The following is a 20,143-nucleotide window of genomic DNA, read 5'->3' as shown; positions in this document are numbered from 1 at the left end:
AACTGTGTCAACGTGAGATTATGAACTCCTCCTCCTCCTCCTCCTCCTCCTCCTCCTCCTCCTCCTCTTCCTCCTCCTCCTGCTGCTGCTGCTTCACCACTTTAAGAAGAAAAAAAAAACCTGGCACAGATCTGGAAGGAGGTGCAAAGGAGTGATTTTTTTGGGGGGGGAGGTGGGATTTTTTCCCTCTCTACCTTTTGTTCTTTCTTTTTTTGGATTGGAGCAGTGAAGAAGAAAAAAACCCCACTTGTGGCTCTGCTGAGCTGAGCATTTACTGTGCAGCAGTAAATCCGTCCGACTGTTGCAGCTGGAACACATCTGCTGCTCACACACTCACAGCCTTCAACACATGCTTTCACACTCACTGTAAACACACTATGTGACATTATTCCTCAGCTATAACATCGTAACCACATTTTCTGGACATTAAGGGACCAACGAGGTTGACTAATAGTTCATTTTGACCAGTTTTGAGGTTTAAAAATGGTGAAGTTGGCGTCCATTTTGTCAACACTTCTTTTAGTGGAACTCTTCAACAGTAAAAGGATTTAATACACTTTGGAATCGTTCTAAATTTAACTTCAAGCAACCAAAGTGTTGAAAAGACTCGAGAGTATATATGTAAATTCATCTTAAGATTGTTAATACACTCTGGTTTAGTGCTAATTTTAACTATTTTTTGCTGTAACAACAATAATAAAAGAGTAAATCACAATGTCAAATTGTTAAATACATTTGGGAGCAAATACACCGTGGATTCGTTTCAAATTTAACTTCACCAATAAAATTCAATCAAATACACTTTGGACTATTTTATCATATCAATGCTATGCTAATGCTAATGCTAAGTATTATTATTAACTTGTAGAGTTAAATTTAACTATTTTGATCTCACTTAAAGGAGTTAAAAGTGTCAGATTGTTCATTTTAAGTGCAAGTCCCAGTACTCTCAGTCTCAGTGCAAGTAATCAGAGATTAGTGTTAAATTGAACTCTCTTTGTGTAGCTTTAAAAATGAAACGGTTAAAGGTGCCATATGTAAGAATGTGGCCAAAAACGGTTACTCAAATTCAAAATACCAACGTCTTTTATGTTTCGTTTTCTCCGCCATTGTAGATCAGACATAACTGGTAACCCGTGGTTGCTCGGCAGCTGAGACTCTACTGACTGCAATGATTGGTAGACGGCGGTAGGTGGCGCCACATGCCAAAACATGATTTCAAAACATAAACATGATTTGCAGTCTGCAAAAGATTTTTTTTAATGCAAATATTTTGTCTGTACTGTTGTTGTTGGTGAGTTCAGTTTGTTATATGAACATTATTCCTGAGTCTCTGTGACATATTAGGAGGATTTTATGGCCAGTTGATTTAGATTTATTACACAATGCACCTTTAAATATACTTAAAATGACTTAACTGAACTTGAACATGCTAGGTAAAATAATTGTGGAAGTTGTTGAGTTATTGGCATTATATAGCACATTTAAACAGTAAATTATATTATTAATGTGAAGTTAAACAACTTAAAGTATGGGCAAATGGCATTTTCAAAACTGCTCTTCAGTTCAAACACCTTGAAATGTTTTAGAATTTAGCATTAGCATTTATTTAATGAATAATCATTTTATTGAGTATGTGTGGTATTACTCTGGTTCCCAAAGAGTGGGTCACGACCCATTCGTGGGCCTTGAAGGTGCTGGAAACGGTCCTCAGTCACTGAAAAACATATTTATTTATTCTTCTCAGTTATCACATCCGGGATTATTTTTACGTTTATTGGGAAAAGGGACTCAGGATTATTGGTTCACTTCAGTACATTCTTGCTAAAGTACAAATCTGGGTGTGGGCCTCGAATGTTTTGCAGGATTTGCCGCAAACCTCTGCTGTATTTTATTTAAAAAAAAACAAAAGAGGAGACATGACCTGTCGTTCATAAACAAAAAAAGGCTTTTCATGCAGGTTTGTGCAGCTGTTGAAGGATCAGTGGATGTGTGTGTTTTTTTTTCCTGCTCACGTTATTTAGGAATAACACGCTGCATGTCTCAGACTGTCTCCTCCACAAACAAGAGCTGTTTTTAACTGTGTAATCTCTACTCTCTGTCCTTTCATTTTCATTTAGGCAATTTGAGGCCAACATTTGAGGCTTTTTTTCTCTTCTGGTGGCCACAGAAGCAGCAGCAGCAGCAGCAGCAGCAGCAGCAGCAGCAGCAGCAGTAGTCGGCTCTCTCACCCACCACGCCCTTCAGTGTGGAGACATCCACCCACCCTGCTATGACTCACTGTCAGCGAGCATGACTTTCTTAATCTGCCAGAGTGATGGAAAACAAATGGCCCAAAGGACAGCGGAGCAGAGGAGGAGCAGAGTGCACGTCTTGTGTAAGATTGTAGTGAGCCAAATGTAACAGAAACAGGGGAGGCTTTATTTAAAAAACAACAAAGAAAAAAAACAACGTCCAATTCGTCAAAAAAGGGTTTAAGAGAAAAAAATGAGAGGAGACAAAAGTACCCTGTCCAGCCTTTTTTCTTTTCTTAGATAAAACACATTATCATGTTTGTGTTGAAGATAACAGATACGGCCTCATTATTTCCTGCCGCAGCCTAAGAACTTAATTATTCCCAGTTTGTTTAGATAACATGACTTCTTCATACATTTTTGTGGGCTGTGTGAGAATCTCTGGACTTATCACAGCGTCGTCTGGTGAAATCTCCTGCAGACACTCGGCCTCTGCAGCATTTGCTTAGGAAACCCCAGTCTTATATAAAGCACCTTAAAGGGATATTTGAGTGATTTAAGTGCAAGTATCTTACCAGAAAATGACTTTGGTAGAAGTTAATGTCTCCATTTACTATATTACTTGAGTACAAAGTCTTACTGTCCAGTGTGTACAATGTAGGAAGAATTACTTATTACTAAATTGGCAGGTATTTCAGATAAAATAATACTTTACTGAGTCTTCTCTATGGTGGCCACCATTTTGGACCACCATGTTTTATATATAATATAGCCAAAAAATGTAGAAACTAAACATCTTTTGAATTTTGAAACACTAGGAAGGAAAGGAAGGGTGAGATTTACCTCAAAACTAAGTTTCTGGTATAGAATGTACTTACGTTAATGTATTTGAAGTGAGGAGATGGAGTAAAAGTACACAGTAAAAGTTGCTAAAAAATGTAAATAACAAAGTAAAGTACAGCTATGTTTGTTTTGTAGAGAGTGACTCCACTTTGAAAAGGTTTAATTTGACCTTTTCGACATTTTTACAGGGCTTTAGTTAAATTTGGCCCTTTTTTTGTTGATACCACACTTTGTTCTAAGACAGTTAAACGGCTTAACTTAACACACACACACACACACACACACACACACACACACACACACACACACACACACACACACACACACACACACACACACACACACCCACACACACACACGCACACCTCTCTTCTCAGAAAGACGGGCAGAACATAAATTCCAGGACCGACGGTTCGGCAGCTTCACAGGTTTTTATTTATATTTTTTTTTTACCTGAATTCTTGGCTTTCCAGAGATGGAATGTGATGGAAACAAATATTTAAAAGGCATCATGTAATCATTTATTTGAAAGTAAATCTCAGCTGATATCAAAAATATAAACATGTGAAGTTCATTCCAGTTTTCCATATTTAAAGTTACAGTATTTTACACAATCTTAAAGAGGATTTTGATGTGTTTACTTTCTTTTACAAAACAGCAAACCAAACATTAATTTTATGTTCCCGAAACTCGTCGATTTAAAGGCACAGTGAGTAATATTTAAGAAGGTTTAATGATGGTCATTGACCATAAGTATGTCATGTATATATATATAATTGTTTGGTTTTCAGAGGCTCAGAAGTTTGAGACAATTCACATTCTCACCATTAGAGGTCACTAATTCTCACACAGTGGACCTTTAATGTAAAATTTGACATGAATGTTAATTTCACATTATCACAACTTAAAGTTTCAGAAGACTTTTTAGATTTTGTCAGCCCTTTTAACTTGAAATTATATGTGAAAAGAAGTCAAATTAATATTATTTGTATTGCCAAATTACTAGGTTTATCGCAACACATTTTACAGTAGTAGTAGTAGTAGAAGTAGTAGTAGTAGTCGTAGTAGTAGTACTAGGGCTGGGATTACAATATTGTTAAGTCATTCTACACATACGTTTTTGAAAATATGATTTTTTGATTTGTTGTTTTTTAACCCTTTAAGGTACACACCAATTAAAAAGCAAAGGAAACATTATTTCTTTGCTTTTTTTATTATTTTATTTTATGTACTTATAATAACAATAACAACAATCGACCCTACAGTATTACAGATACAGGCCTCTACCAAACGGTTGAGACGTCTGTTCATAATAAACCTGGTTTGCATAATTCATAAAGTACAACATTCAGAACAAGTGAAATTAGGTGTTAGTGAGTTTAGCTTGAAGCATTTTTCAATGAGATATAGTGACTTAAAGTGTGGTCGACCAAATGGTTGAGTAGTACCTTAAAGGGTTAAAGCCACACCAATTCAACCAGATAGCACAACAGTCCAATGGGTTCCAAATATCAGTTTCAACAGCATCTTATAACTCCAAGTTTGAGTTTAAGTTATGTTTCGGGGGAATGTTGGTCAGAAAACCACAGATGTAAAAATAAAATATTTCAGGTTCCTGGCATTGAACCTTTTGGCTCAGGGTCTTTCTCTACATTCCCTGCATGTCAGTTATTACTTAGATTTGCACAATAATTTGTACCACAGGAAAGAAAAAAACAGTAATCAAAGAAGGATCAATATCAGTGGGTGATTTTGTGGCTGTGTCTTCTTGCGCATGGACCCATGTCAGATCTTTATCACGCTGCCATTCACAAACTCATTATAGGTGAGACTGTAAGGATAAGGAGGCATTTGGCACCGCGTTAGGAGCAAAATCTCCGACAACAACACAAAAACCTCTTGTATCAGCCCGTAATCAAATACCTGCAAAACACAACACTTCCTCACATCCAAAATCAAATGTAGTCAAACACATCTACGCCACAAGATCAGACTCCGGAGACAGCGGCACATGCAGATGATATTATGCCACTTATCCATTATACAGTTCTAGCACTTCTCGGCTCTACTCGACTAACTTAGGTATCAGTCACGTCTTTTTAAATGACTTAATGGTGCCTCCTCAACTTGGGCATGGTGGTCGTAGCAGAATCAGTTAATTCAAAAGATTTGTTCACAGAACAGTTTAGTATTTATGTATATGTACTTATGTACTTGTCTAGTATGGCCGGCAGTCTGTTAACGGCTCAGTTAGCTTGGAACCTCGTCAGAGCAGGTACCTAAAAAAGCACCGCGTAGCAGGTACTATCACTAATGGAAAAACAAAAAACACACAAAAAATGCATCTATCTATCTATCTATCTATCTATCTATCTATCTATCTATCTATCTATCTATCTATCTATCTATCTATCTATCTATCTATCTATCTATCTATCTATCTATCTATCTATCTATCTATCTATCTATCTATCTATCTATCTATCGCTAGCATGCTAGTTAGCCCAGCTCACCACTAAATGAAAGCTCATGGATCTTCCTCTTCTTTTAAACAAATCGCATGTGGCTGAGGTGATAAAATATAGACAAAATGTAGCACTAAATGTATTAGCGAGCAAATACAAATACTTTATTTTGGTCACAGTTGTCCACATTATTATTTCCACACCACTCTATAGAATCACAGATCATTTGAAGTTTGACACCCATGTTTAAAGGCTAAAAAACCCCAAGTTTTGTTTGTTGTTTTTATTTTTTTTAATGATTATATACTTATACAAACAGACTTATTTGTAGTGTATACCTCAATGTTACATACTGGACCTTTAACAAGCTTTAATTCATATTTTCAGTTTTTATTTGTTATTATTGACAATTTTTGTTTTGCTGTTTTTTGCTGATTACGTCGTAATCCTGTAATTATTATACCTTCTATGTAACATTTACTTTGCGAGGTATTTCGAGTGCGTACACAAACATGACCTGGTGATGTATGAATGTTGCCGACCACTCACACCTGAAACCATGAGCGTTGTTGGCAGCGACACTCTGTCTGACACAGTCTCTCCAAAACTATGCTGCAGTTTCTTCATGCGCTGAGCGGAAGAGCAGCCAAGACAATTCCTGACACCGAGTCAGAAGTTAAAAGGGTCTCCTGACTCAGACAGAAATTATCCTCTTCCCTTAGCCGGGCAAGATTCAGCCACATAAAATGTAAAAGAAAAAAAAACAAATCCCAATCCCCGAGGGTGTGTAATATCAAACTGCCAAGTACAGACATTCAGGTCTGGGCAGGATCGAGTTTTTTGATGCACACCTTTTTCCTCAAGGCTCCAAAAAATAACAACAATTTGAATATCAGCACAATAGAACAAAAACAGCTGTGTACTAATGAAGATTTCACCCTGCAGGGGTTTTAAATAAATCTTTTAATAGAGATGAATCAACCGATGACTAAAGCTGAATCACTGAATGATTTGAGCTTGTAACCAAGGGCAACCGCTGCCTCAACACTGGACCAAAAAAAACATTTTCACTTCTACTTTTCCAGCTTCTTTCTTTGTAAAACAACACAGCTGGGTCACATTAGGACAATCACGCTCCTCTACTTTTTATTATTATTATTTATTTATTTAAAGTTGAATAGTATAACATTTAAGTCAAATTATTTCCAATTGGCAGAAATTCTTTATAAAATTGTTTGTGTATATTCTCCTGATTGTGATTTATTACCTCAATATGAGCTTTTAATATATTTAGAGCTGGAGCATTTGATTGTATTTTAATTTCACAGTAATTTATTTTATTTCACACAGTTGTCCTGTAAAAGCAAATTATTTGCATAGCTTTGGATTTTATCTTAACTTAATATCTCATATTTTATATTTACATTTATACATAAAAGTCACAATATTTGGCATGAATAAGGTACTTTTCCCTATCATGTAAAAGTCTATACAAAACGACTCTACACACACGTCCTTCTGTGTGTGTATAACTAATATAACACAAGAAGAAAATATAACTGTTTTAAAAATAACCTTATTCGGTTTAAAGAAGTGTTTTTCATGATGTCGTTCACTAGGTCTAAACAACTACAGCTCCCATGATTCCATTCGGTAATGCGTCATCATATTCTGTCCAATCGCTGAAACTTCCCAGCGTTTCCGGTGTGCTTCTTGCTAACTCAAACGCGATACAAAAGTACACTATAAACATGTCATTTTGCGTGTATAACGAATATAAGACATGCAGAAAAGATAACTGAGTCTAGCTGGAGTCATATGTGTTTTTAAAAATGCGGAATAACCTTAAGATATTCGGTTTTTAAGTTGTGTTTTCGTGCTGTCATTCATTCGGTTTGAATGACTGCAGCTCCCATCATTCAATTCGGTAACGCGTCATCAAATTCTGTCCAATCTGAGTTTGGAGGTAAAAGAAACGCGGAAAAACAAAAACTCTCAACGCCGTTTTCAAAGTGTGTCGTTTAAGACATATTAATATACAGTTCGTAGGGAATCTTTTTGTCATTAACAGATTGCCGTGATGTTTATGTGTTGTGTTTGTGTTTGTGTTTATTCGTAGGTGTTTGCTGAGAAGTTATGTGGTTTTCGTGGCTGACAACAACTTCATAGTTAGGTAGATTTGAAGTCAGTGATATGGAGATCACTCCTAAATCAGTGAAAGTGAAGTCAGTGTTTAGTTCTTTTTCACCCTGTGGTTCAGTGGAGTCAAGTCCCTGTGAAAACAAAGAGCAGAAGGTGAGTGAAGTGTTTTTCTGTTAAATATGAATGTGTCTGACTCTGTCGTGGAACTGGATAATATCACACAAAACTATCTCACGTCAGTCTGTATTAAGGCTGCACCTAACGATTCATAATAGATGAAGCCAGTAATTGTTTGGTCCTGAAAGTGTTGACCGGTGTTTTTATATCCTCAACATTATGTTCTCAAATGTTTACAATTATTCTGTTTAATTATTTCTTTGTTAATATGAAGACACCAGACAATGTTCACTTTTAAGAAGCTGAACAATCAAGGGACATATTTTAATTATTAAAAGCAACAACATTCAAACGGATTAATCAAGTATAAAATTTGCTTGACGGTTAAGTTAGTAATCGATTAATAAGTGCTTGGTCGATTAATCTTTGCAGCCCTACAGTCTATATCGATAATTATTGTGACTAAATGTCAGATTATTAAAGATAAATGTTTGCTCTTGAGTTGATGAAACCACTTAATTGTGGTATTTAACTCCTCAAACACTTATTAGAATCAGATTGCATATTTGGGGTAAAAGATTGGGGCCAAATGTGAATTTTTTTGCGATTAAAGTAAAAAAATTAGAGAGGGAGAGGCTGAAAGAAAATCAAATTCACATATGGTCCTAATCCTCTTCTATAACATTCACAGTGATTAAATTAGTGTCTGTGCAATGCATAGGCATCAATTAATCAGTCTCAGTGTGTTATTTGTAATTAAAACTAGCTCTGTTATATGTTTTCATCTTCTTAAATGTATATATGTTTAGTTTGTATTGCTCCAAATAACAACAAAAAAACTGAGTCATTCTGTGGACATCAACTACTCAATTAGCAGAAGAATTGATTATGAAAGTAGTCATGAGTTACAGCCCTGGACATTTGTTATCATACATTTAATTACTCGTCATCTCTGCAGCCTCATCAGAAGCTGAGTTCCTCCCTGAAGGAGCGGCTGAAGAGATCTCGGCGCTCCTTCACCTCGCCCTTCTCTGTGGCCAAACGGCTCTGTGTCGATGACTCGGAGGAGGTCGGCCAACGAGTCCCAGCAGATTCCCAGAAGAGTGTTCACAATCCTCAACTCGACGTTGATGAAAACAGAAATGACACCAGATCAGGGAGTGAGAGGTTTTCTGGACCCGCTCCTGAATCAACACGTCTTCCTTCAGAGGACGCAGGGCAGCGAAGAGGGCAACTCAGGAAGGATGTGAAAGACAAGACGGAGACTGTGCGCAGACTCAAGATGGTGAAAATGTACCGAAGCAAGGTACTGACGACCTGAGCTTTTAACATAAACTCATTTTATACACTCAACACTCATTTCATACACGTATGTCTCTCTCCACAGAATGATTTGACACAGCTTCAAAGTTTGATTGACAAGTGGAGGAGCTGTGCTCAGGCTGCGCTGTGTGAGCTCCAGTCCGATGTCTTCATCGAGGGACAGAAGGCCAGTCTTCCCGAGCTCATTGACCTTTTCGGTCTGGATGACAGACTTCTGCACTTTGACCGCACAGAGGAGGACTTTACGTCTTAATAACACGCTCTGAGGGACACACACAAAAGTTCTACTGTTATTGCACACAATCTGAGTTTATTTAATTGTAATATGTTGCTGCTACAGTTGTATTCACATCTTCAAAAAAAATTCTGTTCACTTGTTAAAAGTTCAGTGTGTAATAAATTAGTGACATCTAAAGTTTTGTCTAATTTATTTCACATTAAGTCCATCGACATATTTCTCTTAATTCCGACCTGACTTCCAGTGTAAATGAAACGCACCGTTTAAGTCTGGGAATTCAAAAACGACTTTTATTTTGAAAGTCCAGTGTGTAATGATTAGTGACATCTAATGGTGAGACTGCAGAGTGCAACAAACATAGGACTCGGGCTCATTAGGAAAATACGGTGGCGTCCATAGTTTCTCCTGTTTTCTACTCTGTCTACGGTTTCCTCCCTTTTTTTTATTAGTTTATGCATCAGATTTATGTGAGCAGTTTTTTTCTCTTCAAACCATGAAACTAGTCTGTTTGGTGTAGAAAACATACTGGAACAAAATTGCAGACATATTAATCAAGCCTTAAGTACATATTAAAGGCTTATTCAAACAACTTTTATTTTAAATCAGTTATACAATCATATTTATGTGTAGTGTGTTCAATTCCTGCTGTTAAACCCTACTGGACTTCTGCCCAAAGGAGAAGCAGATCTTCGGCCTGCAGGTTATTCTTCTGAACTATTTCTTGGAATCGCTCTGCGATTGTAGCTAAGCAGTTTTGCTGAAAAAAGTTTTACAAAAGATTTCTCTGGGGGAAAAAATATTTCATGAAAGTTTTTGAAAAGTATCTTTCTGAAAAGAAAATTCTGGAAACTTTGAAAATGACTGACAGGAAACTGAAAATAATCTTTCTAAAAAAAAAAAAAACTGAGAAGAAAACCCGAAATTAGAAATGTCCTATGTCGTCCAAAATTTAACAAAGATGTCATACTATACTATGTCGTGCAAAATTTTGCAATTTTCTTGAAAACTTTTTTTGGTCCAAAATTTCATAAAAACGTCATACTATACTATGTCGTCCAAAATTTGACAATTTTCTTGAAAACTCTTTTGGTCCAAAATTTCATGAAAACGTCATACTATACTATGTTGTCCAAAGTATGACAATTTTCTTGAAAACTTTTTTTGGTCCAAAATTTCATAAAAACGTCATACTATACTATGTTGTCCAAAATTTGACAATTTTCTTGAAAACTTTTTTTGGTCCAAAATTTCATAAAAACGTCATACTATACTATGTCGTGCAAAATTTTGCAATTTTCTTGAAAACTTTTTTGGTCCAAAATTTCATAAAAACGTCATACTATACTATGTCGTCCAAAATTTGACAATTTTCTTGAAAACTCTTTTGGTCCAAAATTTCATGAAAACGTCATACTATACTATGTTGTCCAAAGTATGACAATTTTCTTGAAAACTTTTTCTTGGTCCAAAATTTCACAAAAACGTCATACTATACTATGTCGTCCAAAATTTTACAATTTTCTTGCAAACTTTTTTTTGGTCCAAAATTTCATAAAAATGTCATACGTTATGTCGTCCAAAATTTGACAATTTTCTTGAAAACTTTTTTTGGTCCAAAATTTCATGAAAACGTCATACTATACTATGTCATCCAAAATTTGACAATTTTCTTGAAAACTTTTTTGGTCCAAAATTTCATAAAAACGTCATACTATACTATGTTGTCCAAAATTTGACAATTTTCTGGAAAACTTTTTTTGGTCCAAAATTTCATGAAAACGTCATACTATACTATGTCGTCCAAAGTTTGACAATTTTGTGGAAAACTTTTTCTTGGTCCAAAATTTCCTAAAAACGTCATACTATACTGTGTCGTCCAAAATTTTACAATTTTCTTGCAAACTTTTTCTTGGTCCAAAATTTCCTAAAAACGTCATACTATACTATGTCGTCCAAAATTTTACAATTTTCTTGAAAACTTTTTTGTTCCAAAATTTCCTAAAAACATCATACTATACTATGTCGTCCAAAATTTGACAATATTCTTGCAAACTTTTTGTTGGTCCAAAATTTCATGAAAACGTCATACTATACTATGTCATCCAAAATTTGACAATTTTCTTGAAAACTTTTTTTGGTCCAAAATTTCATAAAAACGTCATACTATACTATGTCGTCCAAAATTTGACAATTCTCTTGAAAACTTTTTTTGGTCCAAAATTTCATGAAAACGTCATACTATACTATGTCGTCCAAAATTTGACAATTTTCTTGAAAACTTTTTCTTGGTCCAAAATTTCATAAAAACGTCATACTATACTATGTCCTCCAAAGTTTGACAATTTTCTGGAAAACTTTTTTGGTGCAAAATTTCATGAAAACGTCATACTATACTATGTCGTCCAAAGTTTGACAATTTTCTGGAAAACTTTTTCTTGGTCCAAAATTTCCTAAAAACGTCATACTATACTGTGTCGTCCAAAATTTTACAATTTTCTTGCAAACTTTTTCTTGGTCCAAAATTTCCTAAAAACGTCATACTATACTATGTCGTCCAAAATTTTACAATTTTCTTGAAAACTTTTTTGTCCCAAAATTTCCTAAAAACATCATACTATACTATGTCGTCCAAAATTTGACAATATTCTTGAAAACTTTTTGTTGGTCCAAAATTTCATGAAAACGTCATACTATACTATGTCATCCAAAATTTGACAATTTTCTTGAAAACTTTTTTTGGTCCAAAATTTCATAAAAACGTCATACTATACTATGTCGTCCAAAATTTGACAATTCTCTTGAAAACTTTTTTTGGTCCAAAATTTCATGAAAACGTCATACTATACTATGTCGTCCAAAATTTGACAATTTTCTTGAAAACTTTTTCTTGGTCCAAAATTTCATAAAAACGTCATACTATACTATGTCCTCCAAAGTTTGACAATTTTCTGGAAAACTTTTTTGGTGCAAAATTTCATGAAAACGTCATACTATACTATGTCGTCCAAAGTTTGACAATTTTCTTGAAAACTTTTTTTGTTCCAAAATTTCCTAAAAACGTCATACTATACTATGTCGTCCAAAGTTTGACAATTTTCTTGAAAACTTTTTCTTGGTCCAACAATTCACAAAAACGTCATCCTATAATTTGTCGTCCAAAATTTGACAATTTTCTTGCAAACTTTTTTTTGGTCCAAAATTTCATAAAAACGTCATACTATACTTTGTCGTCCAAAATTTTACAATTTTCTTGAAAACTTTTTTTGGTCCAAAATTTCATGAAAACGTCATACTATACTATGTCGTCCAAAATTTGACAATTTTCTTGAAAACTTTTTTTGGTCCAAAATTTCATAAAAACATCATACTATACTATGTCGTCCAAAATTTGACAATTTTCTTGAAAACTATTTTTTGGTCCAAAATTTCATGAAAACGTCATACTATACTATGTCGTCCAAAGTTTGACAATTTTCTGGAAAACTTTTTTGGTCCAAAATTTCATGAAAACGTCATACTATACTATGTCGTCCAAAATTTGACAATTTTCTTGAAAACTTTTTTTGTTCCAAAATTTCCTAAAAACGTCATACTATACTATGTCGTCCAAAGTTTGACAATTTTCTTGAAAACTTTTTTGGTCCAAAATTTCATGAAAACGTCATACTATACTATGTCGTCCAAAGTTTGTCAATATTCTTGAAAACTTTTTTTGGTCCAAAATTTCATGAAAACGTCATACTATACTATGTCGTCTAAAATTTGACAATTTTCTTGAAAACTTTTTTTGGTCCAAAATTTCATAAAAACGTCATACTATACTATGTCGTCCAAAGTTTGACAATTTTCTGCAAAACTTTTTTTGGTCCAAAATTTCATGAAAACGTCATACTATACTATGTCGTCCAAAGTTTGACAATTTTCTGGAAAACTTTTTTGGTCCAAAATTTCATGAAAACGTCATACTATACTATGTCGTCCAAAGTTTGACAATATTCTTGAAAACTTTTTTTGGTCCAAAATTTCATGAAAACGTCATACTATACTATGTCGTCTAAAATTTGACAATTTTCTTGAAAACTTTTTTTGGTCCAAAATTTCATAAAAACGTCATACTATACTATGTCGTCCAAAGTTTGACAATTTTCTGCAAAACTTTTTTTGGTCCAAAATTTCATGAAAACGTCATACTATACTATGTCGTCCAAAGTTTGACAATTTTCTGGAAAACTTTTTCTTGGTCCAAAATTTCACAAAAACGTCATACTATACTATGTCGTCCAAAATTTTACAATTTTCTTGCAAACTTTTTCTTGGTCCAAAATTTCACAAAAGCGTCATACTATACTATGTCGTCCAAAATTTTACAATTTTCTTGAAAACTTTTTTTGTTCCAAAATTTCCTAAAAACGTCATACTATACTATGTCGTCCAAAGTTTGACAATTTCCTTGAAAACTTTTTCTTGGTCCAACATTTCACAAAAACGTCATCCTATAATTTGTGGTCCAAAATTTGACAATTTTCTTGAAAACTTTTTCTTGGTCCAACATTTCACAAAAACGTCATCCTATAATTTGTGGTCCAAAATTTGACAATTTTCTTGCAAAGTTTTTTTTGGTCCAAAATTTCATAAAAACGTCATACTATGCTATGTCGTCCAAAATTTGACAATTTTCTTGAAACTTTTTTTGGTCCAGAATTGCATGAAAACGTCATACTATACTATGTCGTCCAAAATTTGAAAATTTTCTTGAAAACTTTTTTTGGTCCAAAATTTTATGAAAACGTCATACTATATACTATGTTGTCTAAAATTTGACAATTTTCTTGAAAACTTTTTGTTGGTCCAAAATTTCATAAAAACGTCATACTATACTGTCGTCCAAAATTTGACAATTTTCTTGAAAACTTTTTTTGGTCCAAAATTTCATAAAAACGTCATACTATACTATGTCGTCCAAAATTTGACAATTCTCTTGAAAACTTTTTTTGGTCCAAAATTTCATGAAAACGTCATTCTATACTATGTCGTCCAAAATTTGACAATTTTCTTGAAAACTATTTTTTGGTCCAAAATTTCACAAAAACGTCATACTATACTGTGTCGTCCAAAATTTTACAATTTTCTTGAAAACTTTTTTTGTTCCAAAATTTCCTAAAAACGTCATACTATACTATGTCGTCCAAAGTTTGACAATTTTCTTGAAAACTTTTTTGGTCCAAAATTTCATGAAAACGTCATACTATACTATGTCGTCCAAAGTTTGTCAATATTCTTGAAAACTTTTTTTGGTCCAAAATTTCATGAAAACGTCATACTATACTATGTCGTCTAAAATTTGACAATTTTCTTGAAAACTTTTTTTGGTCCAAAATTTCATAAAAACGTCATACTATACTATGTCCTCCAAAGTTTGACAATTTTCTGGAAAACTTTTTTGGTGCAAAATTTCATGAAAACGTCATACTATACTATGTCGTCCAAAGTTTGACAATTTTCTTGAAAACTTTTTTTGTTCCAAAATTTCCTAAAAACGTCATACTATACTATGTCGTCCAAAGTTTGACAATTTTCTTGAAAACTTTTTCTTGGTCCAACAATTCACAAAAACGTCATCCTATAATTTGTCGTCCAAAATTTGACAATTTTCTTGCAAACTTTTTTTTGGTCCAAAATTTCATAAAAACGTCATACTATACTTTGTCGTCCAAAATTTTACAATTTTCCTGAAAACTTTTTTTGGTCCAAAATTTCATGAAAACGTCATACTATACTATGTCGTCCAAAATTTGACAATTTTCTTGAAAACTTTTTTTGGTCCAAAATTTCATAAAAACATCATACTATACTATGTCGTCCAAAATTTGACAATTTTCTTGAAAACTATTTTTTGGTCCAAAATTTCATGAAAACGTCATACTATACTATGTCGTCCAAAGTTTGACAATTTTCTGGAAAACTTTTTTGGTCCAAAATTTCATGAAAACGTCATACTATACTATGTCGTCCAAAATTTGACAATTTTCTTGAAAACTTTTTTTGTTCCAAAATTTCCTAAAAACGTCATACTATACTATGTCGTCCAAAGTTTGACAATTTTCTTGAAAACTTTTTTGGTCCAAAATTTCATGAAAACGTCATACTATACTATGTCGTCCAAAGTTTGTCAATATTCTTGAAAACTTTTTTTGGTCCAAAATTTCATGAAAACGTCATACTATACTATGTCGTCCAAAATTTTACAATTTTCTTGAAAACTTTTTTTGTTCCAAAATTTCCTAAAAACGTCATACTATACTATGTCGTCCAAAGTTTGACAATTTCCTTGAAAACTTTTTCTTGGTCCAACATTTCACAAAAACGTCATCCTATAATTTGTGGTCCAAAATTTGACAATTTTCTTGAAAACTTTTTCTTGGTCCAACATTTCACAAAAACGTCATCCTATAATTTGTGGTCCAAAATTTGACAATTTTCTTGCAAAGTTTTTTTTGGTCCAAAATTTCATAAAAACGTCATACTATGCTATGTCGTCCAAAATTTGACAATTTTCTTGAAACTTTTTTTGGTCCAGAATTGCATGAAAACGTCATACTATACTATGTCGTCCAAAATTTGAAAATTTTCTTGAAAACTTTTTTTGGTCCAAAATTTTATGAAAACGTCATACTATATACTATGTTGTCTAAAATTTGACAATTTTCTTGAAAACTTTTTGTTGGTCCAAAATTTCATAAAAACGTCATACTATACTGTCGTCCAAAATTTGACAATTTTCTTGAAAACTTTTTTTGGTCCAAAATTTCATAAAAACGTCATACTATACTATGTCGTCCAAAATTTGACAATTCTCTTGAAAACTTTTTTTGGTCCAAAATTTCATGAAAACGTCATACTATACTATGTCGTCCAAAATTTGACAATTTTCTTGAAAACTATTTTTTGGTCCAAAATTTCACAAAAACGTCATACTATACTGTGTCGTCCAAAATTTTACAATTTTCTTGAAAACTTTTTTTGTTCCAAAATTTCCTAAAAACGTCATACTATACTATGTCGTCCAAAGTTTGACAATTTTCTTGAAAACTTTTTTGGTCCAAAATTTCATGAAAACGTCATACTATACTATGTCGTCCAAAGTTTGTCAATATTCTTGAAAACTTTTTTTGGTCCAAAATTTCATGAAAACGTCATACTATACTATGTCGTCTAAAATTTGACAATTTTCTTGAAAACTTTTTTTGGTCCAAAATTTCATAAAAACGTCATACTATACTATGTCGTCCAAAGTTTGACAATTTTCTGCAAAACTTTTTTTGGTCCAAAATTTCATGAAAACGTCATACTATACTATGTCGTCCAAAGTTTGACAATTTTCTGGAAAACTTTTTTGGTCCAAAATTTCATGAAAACGTCATACTATACTATGTCGTCCAAAGTTTGACAATATTCTTGAAAACTTTTTTTGGTCCAAAATTTCATGAAAACGTCATACTATACTATGTCGTCTAAAATTTGACAATTTTCTTGAAAACTTTTTTTGGTCCAAAATTTCATAAAAACGTCATACTATACTATGTCGTCCAAAGTTTGACAATTTTCTGCAAAACTTTTTTTGGTCCAAAATTTCATGAAAACGTCATACTATACTATGTCGTCCAAAGTTTGACAATTTTCTGGAAAACTTTTTCTTGGTCCAAAATTTCACAAAAACGTCATACTATACTATGTCGTCCAAAATTTTACAATTTTCTTGCAAACTTTTTCTTGGTCCAAAATTTCACAAAAGCGTCATACTATACTATGTCGTCCAAAATTTTACAATTTTCTTGAAAACTTTTTTTGTTCCAAAATTTCCTAAAAACGTCATACTATACTATGTCGTCCAAAGTTTGACAATTTCCTTGAAAACTTTTTCTTGGTCCAACATTTCACAAAAACGTCATCCTATAATTTGTGGTCCAAAATTTGACAATTTTCTTGAAAACTTTTTCTTGGTCCAACATTTCACAAAAACGTCATCCTATAATTTGTGGTCCAAAATTTGACAATTTTCTTGCAAAGTTTTTTTTGGTCCAAAATTTCATAAAAACGTCATACTATGCTATGTCGTCCAAAATTTGACAATTTTCTTGAAACTTTTTTTGGTCCAGAATTGCATGAAAACGTCATACTATACTATGTCGTCCAAAATTTGAAAATTTTCTTGAAAACTTTTTTTGGTCCAAAATTTTATGAAAACGTCATACTATATACTATGTTGTCTAAAATTTGACAATTTTCTTGAAAACTTTTTGTTGGTCCAAAATTTCATAAAAACGTCATACTATACTGTCGTCCAAAATTTGACAATTTTCTTGAAAACTTTTTTTGGTCCAAAATTTCATAAAAACGTCATACTATACTATGTCGTCCAAAATTTGACAATTCTCTTGAAAACTTTTTTTGGTCCAAAATTTCATGAAAACGTCATACTATACTATGTCGTCCAAAATTTGACAATTTTCTTGAAAACTATTTTTTGGTCCAAAATTTCACAAAAACGTCATACTATACTGTGTCGTCCAAAATTTTACAATTTTCTTGAAAACTTTTTTTGTTCCAAAATTTCCTAAAAACGTCATACTATACTATGTCGTCCAAAGTTTGACAATTTTCTTGAAAACTTTTTTGGTCCAAAATTTCATGAAAACGTCATACTATACTATGTCGTCCAAAGTTTGTCAATATTCTTGAAAACTTTTTTTGGTCCAAAATTTCATGAAAACGTCATACTATACTATGTCGTCTAAAATTTGACAATTTTCTTGAAAACTTTTTTTGGTCCAAAATTTCATAAAAACGTCATACTATACTATGTCGTCCAAAGTTTGACAATTTTCTGCAAAACTTTTTTTGGTCCAAAATTTCATGAAAACGTCATACTATACTATGTCGTCCAAAGTTTGACAATTTTCTGGAAAACTTTTTTGGTCCAAAATTTCATGAAAACGTCATACTATACTATGTCGTCCAAAGTTTGACAATATTCTTGAAAACTTTTTTTGGTCCAAAATTTCATGAAAACGTCATACTATACTATGTCGTCTAAAATTTGACAATTTTCTTGAAAACTTTTTTTGGTCCAAAATTTCATAAAAACGTCATACTATACTATGTCGTCCAAAGTTTGACAATTTTCTGCAAAACTTTTTTTGGTCCAAAATTTCATGAAAACGTCATACTATACTATGTCGTCCAAAGTTTGACAATTTTCTGGAAAACTTTTTCTTGGTCCAAAATTTCACAAAAACGTCATACTATACTATGTCGTCCAAAATTTTACAATTTTCTTGCAAACTTTTTCTTGGTCCAAAATTTCACAAAAGCGTCATACTATACTATGTCGTCCAAAATTTTACAATTTTCTTGAAAACTTTTTTTGTTCCAAAATTTCCTAAAAACGTCATACTATACTATGTCGTCCAAAGTTTGACAATTTCCTTGAAAACTTTTTCTTGGTCCAACATTTCACAAAAACGTCATCCTATAATTTGTGGTCCAAAATTTGACAATTTTCTTGAAAACTTTTTCTTGGTCCAACATTTCACAAAAACGTCATCCTATAATTTGTGGTCCAAAATTTGACAATTTTCTTGCAAAGTTTTTTTTGGTCCAAAATTTCATAAAAACGTCATACTATGCTATGTCGTCCAAAATTTGACAATTTTCTTGAAACTTTTTTTGGTCCAGAATTGCATGAAAACGTCATACTATACTATGTCGTCCAAAATTTGAAAATTTTCTTGAAAACTTTTTTTGGTCCAAAATTTTATGAAAACGTCATACTATATACTATGTTGTCTAAAATTTGACAATTTTCTTGAAAACTTTTTGTTGGTCCAAAATTTCATAAAAACGTCATACTATACTGTCGTCCAAAATTTGACAATTTTCTTGAAAACTTTTTTTGGTCCAAAATTTCATAAAAACGTCATACTATACTATGTCGTCCAAAATTTGACAATTCTCTTGAAAACTTTTTTTGGTCCAAAATTTCATGAAAACGTCATACTATACTATGTCGTCCAAAATTTGACAATTTTCTTGAAAACTATTTTTTGGTCCAAAATTTCACAAAAACGTCATACTATACTGTGTCGTCCAAAATTTTACAATTCTCTTGAAAACTTTATGTTGGTCCAAAATTTCATAAAAACGTCATACTATACTATGTCGTCCAAAGTTTGACAATTTTCTGGAAAACTTTTTTGTTCCAAAATTTCATGAAAACGTCATACTATACTATGTCGTCCAAAATTTGACAATTTTCTTGAAAACTTTTTTTGGTCCAAAATTTTATGAAAACGTCATACTATACTATGTTGTCTAAAATTTGACAATTTTCTTGAAAACTTTTTTTGGTCCAAAATTTCATAAAAACGTCATACTATACTATGTCATCCAAAATTTGACAATTTTCTTGCAAACTTTTTTTGGTCCAAAATTTCATGAAACGTCATACTATACTTTGTCGTCTAAAATTTGACAATTTTCTTGAAAACTTTTTGTTGGTCCAAAATTTCATGAAACGTCATACTATACTTTGTCGTCTAAAATTTGACAATTTTCTTGAAAACTTTTTGTTGGTCCAAAATTTCATAAAAACGTCATACTATACTATGTCGTCCAACGTTTGACAATTTTCTGGAAAACTTTTTTTGGTCCAAAATTCCATGAAAACGTCATACTATACTTCAAAAGAGGCAGGCTTGGTGACACCAAAAACAAGCTGCCCT

General features: G+C 32.7%; 1 protein-coding gene across 1 annotated transcript; it reads left to right on the top strand.

Annotated features, from left to right (window-relative positions):
- Positions 1–7,720: 7,720 nt before the first annotated feature.
- sfr1 (SWI5-dependent homologous recombination repair protein 1) lies at positions 7,721–9,377 on the top strand (the record flags this gene model as incomplete). The annotated part of the gene is made up of 3 exons (XM_083898164.1): positions 7,721–7,837; positions 8,760–9,107; positions 9,189–9,377. Exons 1-3 carry the CDS (start codon positions 7,736–7,738, stop codon positions 9,375–9,377), a joined length of 639 nt encoding a protein of 212 aa, XP_083754290.1. The 5' UTR covers positions 7,721–7,735.
- Positions 9,378–20,143: the final 10,766 nt, after the last annotated feature.

The sequence above is a fragment of the Microchirus variegatus genome (assembly GCF_963457635.1).
Source record: "Microchirus variegatus genome assembly, chromosome: 11".
Classification (NCBI taxonomy): domain Eukaryota; kingdom Metazoa; phylum Chordata; class Actinopteri; order Pleuronectiformes; family Soleidae; genus Microchirus; species Microchirus variegatus.
The sequence above is the reverse complement of the archived record's forward strand: the minus strand, read 5'-3'. Positions and strand labels throughout refer to the sequence as shown.